General features: G+C 36.3%; 1 protein-coding gene across 11 annotated transcripts; it reads right to left on the bottom strand.

Annotated features, from left to right (window-relative positions):
- Positions 1–1,970: 1,970 nt before the first annotated feature.
- LOC132635828 (casein kinase 1-like protein HD16) lies at positions 1,971–11,672 on the bottom strand. 11 transcript variants are annotated; one of them, XR_009580765.1, is made up of 17 exons: positions 9,244–9,305; positions 9,069–9,138; positions 8,913–8,968; positions 8,634–8,705; positions 8,228–8,322; positions 8,020–8,086; positions 7,799–7,928; positions 7,299–7,517; positions 7,063–7,205; positions 6,815–6,989; positions 6,556–6,646; positions 6,307–6,464; positions 6,017–6,205; positions 5,666–5,907; positions 4,427–4,483; positions 4,170–4,253; positions 1,971–4,059 (listed from the first exon to the last, which is right to left on the bottom strand). XR_009580765.1 is itself a non-coding variant. In XM_060352377.1 (16 exons), exons 1-16 carry the CDS (start codon positions 11,417–11,419, stop codon positions 5,848–5,850), a joined length of 2,094 nt encoding a protein of 697 aa, XP_060208360.1. In that variant the 5' UTR covers positions 11,420–11,672; the 3' UTR covers positions 5,369–5,847. The 11 variants fall into 11 exon arrangements, 1 of the variants encoding a protein (XP_060208360.1); XR_009580760.1 differs by having other exon boundaries at positions 1,971–3,698; positions 4,098–4,483; XR_009580764.1 differs by having other exon boundaries at positions 1,971–3,574; positions 4,098–4,483.
- Positions 11,673–13,332: the final 1,660 nt, after the last annotated feature.

Below are 13,332 nucleotides of genomic sequence, written 5' to 3'. Positions count from 1 at the left end.
AATCGTGTTATATTATAGCATATCGAACCACTTGTGTCCCTTTGGTATTTTCTAAGTCTCCAACCAAACTTCCTTTTGTATAAATAATTTCTTAGGGAAAATACATAAATCCCCCCCCCCCCCCAATGTATACTCGGATTAATTATGACGCACTCAACCTTTGCGGGCGACATATTACCCCCCAGACCTTATTTTTTCTATATTTTTGTACCCTTTTTCGGCCATTTTACACGACCCCACTTTTTTAGTGTTAGGTGTGATACACGCGCCCAGTCTTCTTCTTCATCATTTTTTTTTTCAGTTTGCTCAGGTCTTCTTGGATTGATTACTACCAAAAAAAAAATTGCAAAATCAGAAAATCTAAAAATAGAAACCACTGTTGTTGGTGATTTTCTTGAAGTAGTGTGTCATTGTTTGAGTTTATATTAGTCACGAACAGATCTAAAAGTTCAAAAAAAAAATTGTTGAAAACGTGATTTAAATCAATGAAATCTATTTGATTTTTGTGATTTAGATTGGGAGTTATTGTTTGAAGTATGAATTTGACCTGAACCTAAGTGAACTTTGAGATTTGAAAACTGAATGTGGGCTTGAAAACGTGAACCACCATTGCTGGTTTCTTCATTGTCCGAAAGCTGCAGATTGAAATCTAGGTGTTGCCCATGTGTTGTTGAAATCAGCTTGTCATGATAGATTGGAGCTAAATGAGAATTAGCTTGGAAGTGATAAAGTTTTGAAAACCTCCATTGTTGAAATTTTGAAGAAGCCGGAAAAGGTGAGCTAGTGTTTTAGTGTTTTTTGGATTCATTTGTTGGATTGAACCTATTAGAGAAGGACGTCGAAGCTAGAGAACGTAATAACCATGGAAAGGTGAAAAATTCAAAGCAAAGCAGTCCGTCATTGACGAGCTCCATTGAAGCTTCGAGTTCAAAGTTTCGGGTTGCCGCAAACGAACTCCGATTTGAATGGGTAATATCTCAAAAGAACTGAAATGTCGAGAGGAATCCGAAACTTGAAATTTGGGGCTGTTTGGTTGAGATTTGAGGTGTATTTGGTTGGATTTTAAGCAGTTTCTATACCCTCACGCATTGCTGCTTCTGGTTGACACGAAAATGGCCGAACAAGGGTACAAAAATACAGAAAAAATAAGGCCAGGGGGGTAATAGGTCGCCCGCAAAGATTGGGTGCGTCATAATTAATCCGAGTATACGTTGGAGGTTTTTTTTTATGTATTTTCCCTAATTTCATATTGATATTTAACCAATTATGTGTTAAAAACTTTGATGATTATGAACATTTATCAACAAGATATGTTTAATGTGCCACCATATTATATTAATTATGAAGTAAAAAAATTATATATATATATATATATATATATATATATATATATATATATATATATAGTGGCACGGGCCTCGTGGAACTAGTTTATATATAGACATCACCTAACCCGATAACATTATTAGTTACAAAAATAGATTTAAGCCAATTAATAACCTCCTGTACTACACTTCTTTCATATCTACAATGTCCAAATAATTGTAGCTACCAATATTTTCTACCTAAATGATAGTTACGCATAAAAGATAAAGTTCTATGCGAAATTACTAAGGGCCTGTTTGGAAAGCCATCTAGGTAATTGAAATTGAGTGTAATTATACAGTTTGACATGTTTATTTGATCAAGTAATTACTTGGTTAGGTGAGAATTGGTGTAATTGAGAGGGTGTAATTACACTCTCCAATTCTCAAGGAAGGGCTGAGAATTAGGTGTAATTACACCTTGTAATTACATGATTACTTTTTAGTTTATTTGTTTTTATTTTATTTTACTTTCTTTTCTTTTTTAATTTATTTTTATTTCTATTATTTTTACTTTTAAATTATTATTATTTTTATATTATTTATCTTTATCTTTTTTCTCATTCTCAACCTTTACTTTTTGTGATTTCATGTGATTACTCGTATTTTTTTTTTTATTTTCTTATTTTATTCATTTAACATAATTGTGTTATTATTCTCACAACTAGCTACTTAGTGACTCGCTAATAAGAAATTCGATTAGCATAAGTTTTCAAATTTCAGCACATTTCATTCACTAGTCATATCTTAACTTTGACCCGATTTACGACCAGATTATGTCAGTGTCACCATAATAATTGCCAGATAAAGGAAGAAATAGTGGGTCAAAGACGTTCATATTGGTTGCAAATTTGGTGAAAATTATGTGCAGGTCATATTGTTGATTCTGTGCCACTGGGCAAGGAGACAAACGCGGTATTGCAGTTCGTACATCTTGAACTAATCTAAACTGCAAATCTCCAATAAATTACAACTAGATACTGCAGTTCAAACATCCTGAACTAATCTTCTTCTTCTTCTTCTTCTTCTTCTTCTCTTCTTTTTTTTCTTTTTTTTTTTAAACTAGAAAACCCACAGTCGCTACCCTTTAGATGCTCTAGTTAAACATTCCGCTCCTAATACAATTCCCACAAACCACACAGGAGATGTAAACCTCACTGGGCAAACCTCACACGACAAGCTCAAACTAAGAAGGTTGTTGGAGGTCACCCATGTGGGAAACCACTCGTTGAACCAATTCAACCACCCTTGTGGGTATCTTGAACTAATCTAAACAGCTTATTTCTTCCAACAAATTTCCAATAAATTACAATAGATACTGCAGTTCGTACATCTTTGAACTAATATAAACTGCTTATTTATCATCCAACAAATCTCCAATAAAATACAATTAGACCAATCTCTAACGCCAACTTCATACTACTGCTAACTCTCAGCAGGAACTCTCTTTTCAGTTTTAATAACTCAATATTTTGCCTGTTACATTTTGAGGCACGGTATCATCAATAGGTTTGGCGTCTCTCTTTAAGGTGAAAGTGCAAACTCAAGATAATGGTTAATACTATTTGTGCATATTGCATGGTAAAAAATCAAATAAATATCGAAATAACCTAAAGGCCCGAGCATTTGCATTCCCCTTTTTTTTTTCCCACAATTATCAGTGGGATTGGCCGGGTTGGGGTGTTAACGCTTAATATTACCAAACGAGCGTTCCCAGTCAAGGATGACCAAATCCAACTTGAAAAATTAGATTCATTTAATCCGTTACCAATTTGCGCCAAATTTCTTTTGTAATTAACTACATTTTAGAAGTTATTGTATTAGGCATAAATTGCACCATTATTTCAGAACATTAAACCTTACACATTCTAAATCAAGCACTTGTACAGCTATGTAACAGGCTAACTGCAAGTCACAACTTTGATCAAGCGATTCTGCAACCACAAGACGGCAGTTTTACCAGCATAGGCCAAGTTGAAATTGTGTTTGGATCCATCAGTGTCTAAACACGCATCAGCTTGATGCAGGAAACCAAGCTTCTGATATCAGTACTAATAGCACTAACACTGGTTGCACTTTTTTTTTGTGCATAAGATCAGCGCTTAACCACAAAAGATGCACATCCCATTAGATATGATTGGTCACACAAGAATGAGAAGCTATACACTAAGACCAGTAAAAGACGATCTGCACGGAGAGTTGCCGCCTTCCTATATCAAGCCCCAACAATCCAGAAGGCAATTGCAGTTAAATTCACAGGCACAACATTGAAGCACAGGAAGGTTAAACGAACTCAAGAAGACAGGTCAAATCAAACAGCTCAAAGATCACAATCTGAAATACATGCAAAACATACATTCAGCAAGCAGCACACATCCAAAAGCACCAAGTTTTACATGATAGCTATCTACTGAGTTCTCTTAGAAGACTCTGGAAGAATGAGATTATTGTCTTTTGTATCCATTGAAATTAAAACCAACCAAATCGCCTTTAATTTTACATACTAGACCAGTTTGATGGAAATTCTTTTCATGAGATCTTTCTTACACAGATACTAAAACCTACCTCAGCCCCAACGTTTTCCCAAAAAAGAAGGGGCAGATGGAGTTTGGTTTGATACATGCCACATTTCTATATTCCAAAATCCTTGAAATAACCACAACAATTAATCCCAAACCACATGAAGTGCCAAAATCTACAACAAGAACCAGAACTCTATTGAGGAAAGCGAACCTTGCAATACGAGATGCAGAAAGAATCAGTTTCTTCCTTTTCCAAAATTGTCAAAACTTGAATTAATCATACCCAGTTATACTTCACGAACTGGAGTTCTCTTCATGTTCTAGCCCGTACTTTTGAAGAGTCCCATCTCATGAAGCTCATGTACCTCTTAATGCCATTTATAATAACAACAAGATTTACAAGGCCATGAATCCATAAGATCAATGTTATCTGAAAATTGGATCTTGCTCAAGGACATAGGTCCAACATTATGCTCTAAATCCTGTGTACAATTGTGGCAAACAATAAATTACAAGAGGAAAGAAACTACCGGAACTTACCATCAAGTAACCACATTAGGAATTCTGAGCATTTGTCAGCCACAACACCAATTAGCCCTGAAAGGACATGACATACTTGAGGAAGACAGTGTCAAAGATACAACTAAAGTCCTTATAAAACAAATAATCAGGCAGACTTTTTATCAGTTCAACACTTTTTTGGATAGATAAGGACAACATACTTTTGAAGTGTATGTATGTATAACAGCAAAAGAGGGAAGACACTATTGGATCAGCCTTGGCCAGAAAGTACATTCAAGACTTGTGGCACCCTCATCCTAGTAAACCAAAACTTAACATATTTCCTCTGGCTGAAATTATGCCAGTTAAGCATAACCCCTTCTCTTCTGCAGCTCAAAATTTGAATTATGGCACGAATGTACACCTCATGCCCCTTTTTTCTAAAGAAAACTATGACATAGACACAGCAGATAATACATCAATTGCTTCTAAGAAGCTTCCGTAATCAGGGGGATTTCCTATAGGTTACCATACAAACTTACACGCACAGCTATTTAATAGTCTAACACAGTCGATGCTCATACTTTTAACTCTAGTAAAGGGAAACAATCAACGAATCAATTGCACCAAACTGCAAATTAATTGGGTTCAGCTGCAAGAATCCTTTATAGTCATTCCACGATATCCAGTCCAACTCTAATACAGATGAGCATGAAAGTGTTTAGGTTTCAAAAAGTTAATTAGGTGAGTCCACTCTTCCCAGGAAAATAGTTTCTTTAGATACCTAACATTCAGATATTTGTAACATATAGAAGTTTTCCGGGGGAAAATAAAAAAAATATGAACTAATTAAAATATTTCTGACAGAAATCAACCTCCAGAATACTATTTGTTGCATATGACCCCCAAATGCCAATTATTCAAGAGATTCGGACTAGATTTTTCATTTCTCTAGAGACCAAAATGCCAAATATACACAGATTATAAGACCAAAACAACCAGCAGCCAAGAATTTAATTTAAATTCATGATCCCAAGAACACAAGTCCATGCCAGGAATAAGTGCAAAGAAATAAGAACATATAACTTTGATGCCCAAGCTACTTTGCAAAATCTTAAAATGCAGGGTCCTAGTACTACAAAGGTAGATGTTTTTCTTGCCTCTGAACTAATTATTATTCAAACTATACAAACTTTGACCAATAAGTAAATGAACCCCCATATAAGCTCATGAGCTGCCACAGAAACCATCTTTTTGACTTTAGAATTAATCACATACACTGCTGATATGGGATTTAGGGGATATCATATCCAAAGGAGAATAAAAGAGCCAGCTAGCGAACGAGGAGAGACGGCATCCATTTTTCTCCATTTAGATGAAAAACAAGCAGGCACTTTTTCAGGGCACATACAGCAGAGTATCACGACACCCAAGAAAATTGCCATATTTTTTTAAGTTCCTCAAGAAACAGTTCTCCCATAACACACAGATGCAATATAAAGGTTCTTGGCCCACTTCTCCTGCAAATAGTAACATACATAGTTAGTTCCAGGACCCGGGAAAAAAGCAAGCAGAAGGCAAAAGTAATGGTCCCCATAAAGAGAAGCGGTGACAGATGGAATAAATGACCTTAACATGAGTGCTAGGAAAAGCAGAAGTACGAAGTGTCTCTTGTGTTTCATCTGTAGGCTTCCTTCTTGGAACACTTAGAACTAAAGCAGTTTGATCCCATGTCGCTGCAGTTGACGTGATACGGTAACCAGCATCCCACCTTCTATGAATCCCTTCACTAGGATAGAGAAAATCTAACTCCACCACCTGAAATTAATAAAAGCACATGAATACCAGATTTCAGAGTAAAGTGCACGAACAGGATAAACTAATAAAAGTTGCTAAAAAAAAAAGTTCCATAAGAAAACCTGATCAGAGAACCCAGCCCCACGAGACATAACAATTGCCCATCTACTTCCTGCAGTTGCCATTGCCGTGACATAGAATCCCTCTCTCCATTTTTTGTTTATCCACTTGAAAGGAAATGACTCGCTGACTTTGTAGGACTGCTGCAGATATTGGGTACCTGATGTTTACCACATTACTTACTTCAGTCTGGTCTAGTTCACATGCACTATGACAATCCAAATATAAGAAGTTAATGAAGTTCCACTGACCCTTTGACATAACTACTAAGGAGCTCCCATTATTAGCTCCTGCTATCGCACTAATATAATAATTCTTCTCCCATTGCTCCATAATCCACTCCTATATTCAAACAAAAATATGAGGAACTAGCATAAAGTCTATAAAAGTGAAAAACACAATGGTATTCGAGTCCGGCAGAAAATTAGCAGAATTATATTAGACTGCACTTAAGCAACATAAACATTTGACTACTCTTTAAGATTGACCAATCAACAGAAGATAAGAAACCTTGTGAAGAAAATAAGGTGACAACTCATAAACTTGAGAAGTGAACCCAGTCCCGGCATCCATAATTAAGGCCCACAAGTTTGAACAAGATGCCACACTGCTAATGTATAGTCCATCCTCATTTCCTTTCTCAATGTGCTGAGCCAGCCTCATATCAGCAACATTATAATGATACCTACAATTGCCAGTTGTATCAATTCCTTGTTCACAACTAAAGACCAAGAAATATCAGGCACAAGTATATATACCTTTGCTTCATTGGGCGACGAGCATTGTAAACACTAATCCATTGTGTTGCAGGCATTCCCATCCGTACTTTCTTCTTTGGTTGTTCATCGTCATCTTCTTCCATTGTAAGCCTTCCTCTCTTCTGTCCGACTTGATATATAAGCTTCAATGACATAAAATGTGTTAGAAACTTTCTCTTGTCGCTGATTTTCTTCGAATTCAAGCATCCATGAATTACGAAGATGTCAGCTAATACCTTCTGTGCACCATCAGTGTTGATTGGCCTGATGTCTGGATTTGGACCTACTATTCCGTCAAACAATGAGATATATTTCGCATAATTAGGCTCCTCATCAAACTTCAAGTTCACAACATATTCCACAAACTGTCTAAATGGAGCAGGGCAGAAGCAGCAAAGCGTTTCTGGAGAAGTCGCCATCTTTTTCTTACAGACAAGGAAACCTTTATTCTCACCCTACAAAGATAACAGTTGGGTCACCAAAAGGAAACTACTAAGAAGTAATACTGCATTCCAGAGGCGGATCCCCGTTTAAAGCTCTATGCCCTCGACCTTTAAGGTTCTTAACACTTAACCTTTTGAACTTCTAAATTACGGATTCAGCTCTTCTATTTGTTGTAGTTACAGTGGGTTTTATACAAAAAAATTATTCTCCGTGTCGAACATACTGAGTTCGGATCCCGATGCTGCAACGCTGAATCCGCCTCTGTTGCATTCTAAGTCGAGAAAATGCTAACCTGATATCCCTGCCAAGGCAGCCGGCCTCGAAGTAGAAAGATGAGAGTGTAAGCCAGCGATTCTAGGTCATCCCTCCGGCTTCCAGTTCTTCCAAGGTGAGCGTGCACACTAGCATACCTTACAGTTCCCCTAAACAATGATTTTCTTACTAGTCAGTGAATGCAGTTTAGAAATGCAAACCAAGGCATGCAACATAGAGAGTAGATGTTGACTACTGTACCTAAAGACATCAGGCCTTTGGTCATATTCAACATGGAGACCACTTGAAGTATCGCGCCACTTAGTTGCTGCAACACTCAAACAGGACACATAAAATTGTTGCACCAAACATAACACATGATGAAGATTGCAATATTTAATATACAAGCTGTCTAATAGTTTTTTAATTAATTTTCTTTTATGATATAAGCTACATATCGATGTAATACCTAATCCAAGGTCAACCAGAAACAGGTTTTTCTCATCAGGAGTTCCAGGAGTTCCAAGAAGAAAGTTTTCAGGTTTCACATCCCCGTGCACATACCTGCAGAACAATAGTACCAGTATGACAAGATTATTTCAGGTCCAACAAAGGGATTCAGGTACACAACCACAAAACGATATGTTCATTTGTATAGAGCAAACCCCATATTCTGGAACAAATGTCATCCAAAAACCAGGGATTAACATAGACACAAGATGTTTATTGCTCTTCCTTGGAAATAGGTAGTTGGAGGATATGTTCCCACAATGGAAGTACACTGTATCATCATAACCCAGAATAGACATTTTCTGCCTAAGATGGATCATATCTTTCAGCCACTAGCAGGATGATAATCACAAACCCATACTTACCCTCTAGAGTGCAACTTCTCAAGTATGGATATTGCTTCAATGGCAATGCATGCTACCATTTCAGTATTCATCCTGAAATGGACAATGTAAGAATCAAAAAGAATGTCATTGAATTGCAGGGACCAGCAATAACAACAACAACAACAAGCCCAGTAGAATCCCACCATGTGGGGTCTGGGGAGGGTAGAGTGTACGTAGACCTAACCCCCACCTTGAAAGGTAGGGCGGCTGTTTCCGAATAACCTCTTCATAATATTATAAATACAGAATGGAGCTTACGCATGAGAATTATTGTTCCAGACATCCCACAAACTAGGACCAAGCATATCCATAACCTACACTCACAGAAAGCATTTCTGTAATTTCATGGAGATTGAATATGAAGTCCGAAGTGAGACAATCATAAAGTTATACTACAGTAAGAAAATCACATACCATTATGTAGTAATCACCTTGCCGTCCCTTGTAATGGACACGTGGTATCCCATGACTACCACCAAGGGCACTACCACAAACAGCAAATGCCATCAATTACAAGAACGGCTTTTTTACCAGATGTGTCATAACAACTAAGACCTACATCAAGAAAAAAGACAGTAGAAAGACTTACTTGTAGACTTGCCATTCATAAGGTGGTCCATAGTTACAACCTTTGCTACTTCTATGCTCAAATTTCAAGGCAACCTAGAACCGGATATAACAAAAATAATCAAAAACAATATCAAAGAGAATGATTTTCATCCTATTGGGGGGTGGGGCGAGGGAGGTAGACAGAGATGCAGAATGTGATGCTTACCTCTATAGCTCCTGCACCATTTCTTTCGTGTGGATGGGGTGCATTTATTCGACGACCTACATATACTTGACCAAACCCTCCTTTACCAAGCTTTCTGTCAATCTTATAAGGTGGCGATCCACCAACTTGGATCTGTTATACATAAAAGCAAATACCATATGCAGCGTTCAAGATGAATCCTTCAACGAGAAAGTAGATAAAAAAACACAAGAATAATGGCACAAATTCATCTATGCTCAAAGCACTGTAGACAATTAGACACAACGTAATGCCATCAAACACCAAACACATTTATCAGAACGACCAATCTCAATGAGAAAACAACAAAAGAGTATTCTTTCGTGTGGATGGGGTGCATTTATTCGACGACCTACATATACTTGACCAAACCCTCCTTTACCAAGCTTTCTGTCAATCTTATAAGGTGGCGATCCACCAACTTGGATCTGTTATACATAAAAGCAAATACCATATGCAGCGTTCAAGATGAATCCTTCAACGAGAAAGTAGATAAAAAAACACAAGAATAATGGCACAAATTCATCTATGCTCAAAGCACTGTAGACAATTAGACACAACATAATGCCATCAAACACCAAACACATTTATCAGAACGACCAATCTCAATGAGAAAACAACAAAAGAGTATTCATTTCCCCTAGGTTTAAGCTTGTCCCCCCCCCCCCCCCCCCCCCCCCCACACACACACACAAAAAGGAAAAAAAAAGGCTTAATAGAGCACCCGAAGACAATTAAAACATAAAAATCATAAAAAGACAAGGAGGGCATGTTCGCCTGAAAAATTCCCAGAGGTTTATTTCACAAACAAAATAATTGACCAAAGAAACTTGATAAACTCCCAAAATCTTTGATATAATAGACAAATAAGACCTCAATACAAATTCTCTTCCCTGAACATGTTATAGTGAACAAAACATAGAGACTAGGGGTGTGTTTGATATGGAGGAAAACATTTTCCAATTTTTTCATGTTTGGTTGGTCAAAAAGTGTTGGAAAACATTTTTTCTAGGAAAACAAGTTCCTTAAAATTGAGGAAAATGACTTCCTAATGAAAATAGGGAAAACAAATTCCACAAATGACATTCCAAGTTCATTGTCTCATCCCCACCGACCCAACGCCCCCAACCAGCAGCCCTTAAACATCCCGCCCCTGAACCCCCTCCCCCTCTCCACTCAATCCCACCCCCATAGTCTTTTGCTAGATTACATATAAATGCTCTTAGGACAATATTCTTTTGCTTACTTACCAAACACTAGAAATAAGTAAGAAACTCACTTGTTTCCCAAACACACCCTAGGGCTCAGTATGTATATAAGAGCTTATGTACATCTAAAAATTTGAACTTTTCATCATCATCACCATCAAGCATAGACAATATAAAAGTTACAAACTAATTTAAAAGATAGCAAGCACAGCATTTCTTAACTGAAAGAGGACATTGTTAGGTAGGATTCCCGTGAAAAAATACCCAGAGGTTTATTTCACAAAACAAGATACTAATAATGAACTCCCAAATCTTAGATACAAACTCTCTTCCCTGAACATATTATAGTGGAGTTTCTATCATTAAGCATATACAATATAAAAAAAGAAGAAAAATAATACCTTTTCTGGAAGTGGTGCAGTGCTTCCTTCTCCTTCAGCACCGAAACCCTTACTATCGTATTCATCCATTTGTTTTTCTCCTACTTCTTCTTCTTCTTCCTCCTTCTTATCCGACGTCGTTTCCTTCTTCACAGCATTCTCATCCTCATCATCATCTAACACTACTACAGGTGTCACAACTTCCTTAACTATCTTTTCCTTCTTCTTCCTTCCTCCAACGGCTCTATTTCTCGCCCTCGTTGTTCTTCTAGTAACTCTCTTGTTCTCGTTATTATCTTTGTTGTTGTTGTTTTCGGTTTCGATTGCAGCAATCGGTTGACGGCCACGGCGCACACCGCTACGCAATTCAGGCATATCGATCATCCATCAACTTCTGATGAAAACCCTAAACCCGACCTTCATCAATCAACCCCCGTCTTTTCTTCTACAATCTTCCAACAGTCAAATCACAAATTTTACCAAATCGGAGCAATTGCTCGCTCTATCTATCTCTATAGAATTTAGGGTTTCGATCTATGGAGATTAAAAATTGGAACAACAGAAAAACTCCAATCCAATGAGAGTTAAACCAGCGGCCGAAGGAACAGAGAAAAACAAACTTTGAGGCCGTTTGTACTGCTTATAAACTGATTTCAGATTTTTTTTATTTTTATTTGACTAACCAATTTAAAGTCATTTTACGTTTAAAATAAAATTTTAAAAATATTATTTTTTAAGCTTATGCATAAACTCATCCAAAGAGGCTCTTTGACCTCTTCTAAAATAACGAGTACAGGGAGTGATTCTTTTTTTTTTCTTTTCTTTTTTTTAAGAAAAGCAAAAAATTAGTTATTTACTTATAAATTACTTTATTTATTGGATTTCTTTTTCTTCTTTTTTTTTTTTTTTTGGTAACTATAGGAATTAGGATCCCCTACTTAAACGTGCTCTAGTTTACACGTGTTTACACTATCAGTCCTATTTTGGTTGGATTTTTATATTTCTTGATTTGGAAAAATATTGACACGTGTGTTTATAATTACGAGCTTTCCTATTCTAATTCTTTTTCAATTTTTAATCATACTATTGTTAAATTAATATGGCATAGGACACAAGATATGAAAAGTAATTTTGGTATATAATGTATTTTTAATATATTAATTGTCTATAGATATATACATATATTACAGGTAATTAGGGTGGGCGTTCGGGCCGTCGGATTGGATATGAAAATTTCGATTTGGATTTTCGATTTTCGGATTGAAGAAATTACAATCAAAATCTCATCCAAATAAGCTCGGATCGGATTGGATTTTACACGTTCAGTTTCAGATTAATTAATTTGGATATTTTGGATTTTCTATTTTGACTTTTGAGCCTTTAAGGCAAGCTTATTAGGAACGAAATTCATTGCCTCAGTTACCAAGTTATAGGTCTTAGCATAAGATTTGCAACTTCAGGAGCTCAATAATCATTTTGATTTAGTGACTTACTCCTTGGTATGGCTAGTTTGAATCCAATTGATTCATTTGCTAATTTTGAAAAAATGAACAATAAAGTTGGTCGGGTATTATAAAAGTGAGTTTGGTGATAACCAACTTCGAGATATCAATTACAAGCTTGATAGTTTCATAGTCTATGCTCGATAGTGTGATAGCAAGTTTCTCAACTTGAAGGGGAATAAGGCTGGAATATAACATTAAAGAGGATTGTTATTTGTTCAAGAATGAATTTGAAAGTCGTGGTAATGCGGGGAGAGAATTTATAAAAGATGGTTTTAGAAGTTGGAGTTATGGTCCGGAGATACTTAAATCACATGTTGGTGAAGTAAATAGCACTCATAATAAATATTTCAATAGGATGCTAGATTTGAAGAATTACCGTCAATTAATTCAATCATCTTTTGACAATCAAAATGAAAAAAAAAAAAAAAGTGATTATCGAATTCTCTTAAATGTGTCGATTGATAAGGTAATATTTCTCCTAAGAAATGAGAGAAAGTGGTTTGGAGCCTTTGATGGATGAAGTTTACTTATTTTCTGGCAAACATGATATTTGATTCCCAAAATGAATGAAGACTATCCAAGGTCAAAGCGTAAGAGGTGTAAAGTTTCATATTTACGTCACTTTCGTGTGGACTTATTTTATGTAGTTATTGATTTGCAACTTTAGGAGCTCAATAATCATTTTGATGTAGTGACTTACTCCTTGGTATGGCTAGTTTGAATCTAGTTGATTCATTTGCTAATTTTGACAAATATAGAATAATAAAGTTGGCCGGGTATTACAAAAGTGAG

This window comes from Lycium barbarum, chromosome 4 (assembly GCF_019175385.1).
Source record: "Lycium barbarum isolate Lr01 chromosome 4, ASM1917538v2, whole genome shotgun sequence".
Taxonomy (NCBI): domain Eukaryota; kingdom Viridiplantae; phylum Streptophyta; class Magnoliopsida; order Solanales; family Solanaceae; genus Lycium; species Lycium barbarum.
Note: the sequence above shows the minus strand (reverse complement) of the source record. Positions and strands in the feature narration are given on the sequence as shown.

Coding starts and splice junctions, on each gene's coding strand:
- LOC132635828 (XM_060352377.1), bottom strand. CDS start 11,419: ATGATCGATATGCCTGAATTGCGTAGCGGTGTGCGCCGTGGCCGTCAA. Junction 8,087..8,227: donor TCTGGTTGACCTTGGATTAG/GTATTACATCGA, acceptor TGAGTGTTGCAG/CAACTAAGTGGCGCGATACT. Junction 6,206..6,306: donor GGGCTGGGTTCTCTGATCAG/GTTTTCTTATGG, acceptor TATTAATTTCAG/GTGGTGGAGTTAGATTTTCT.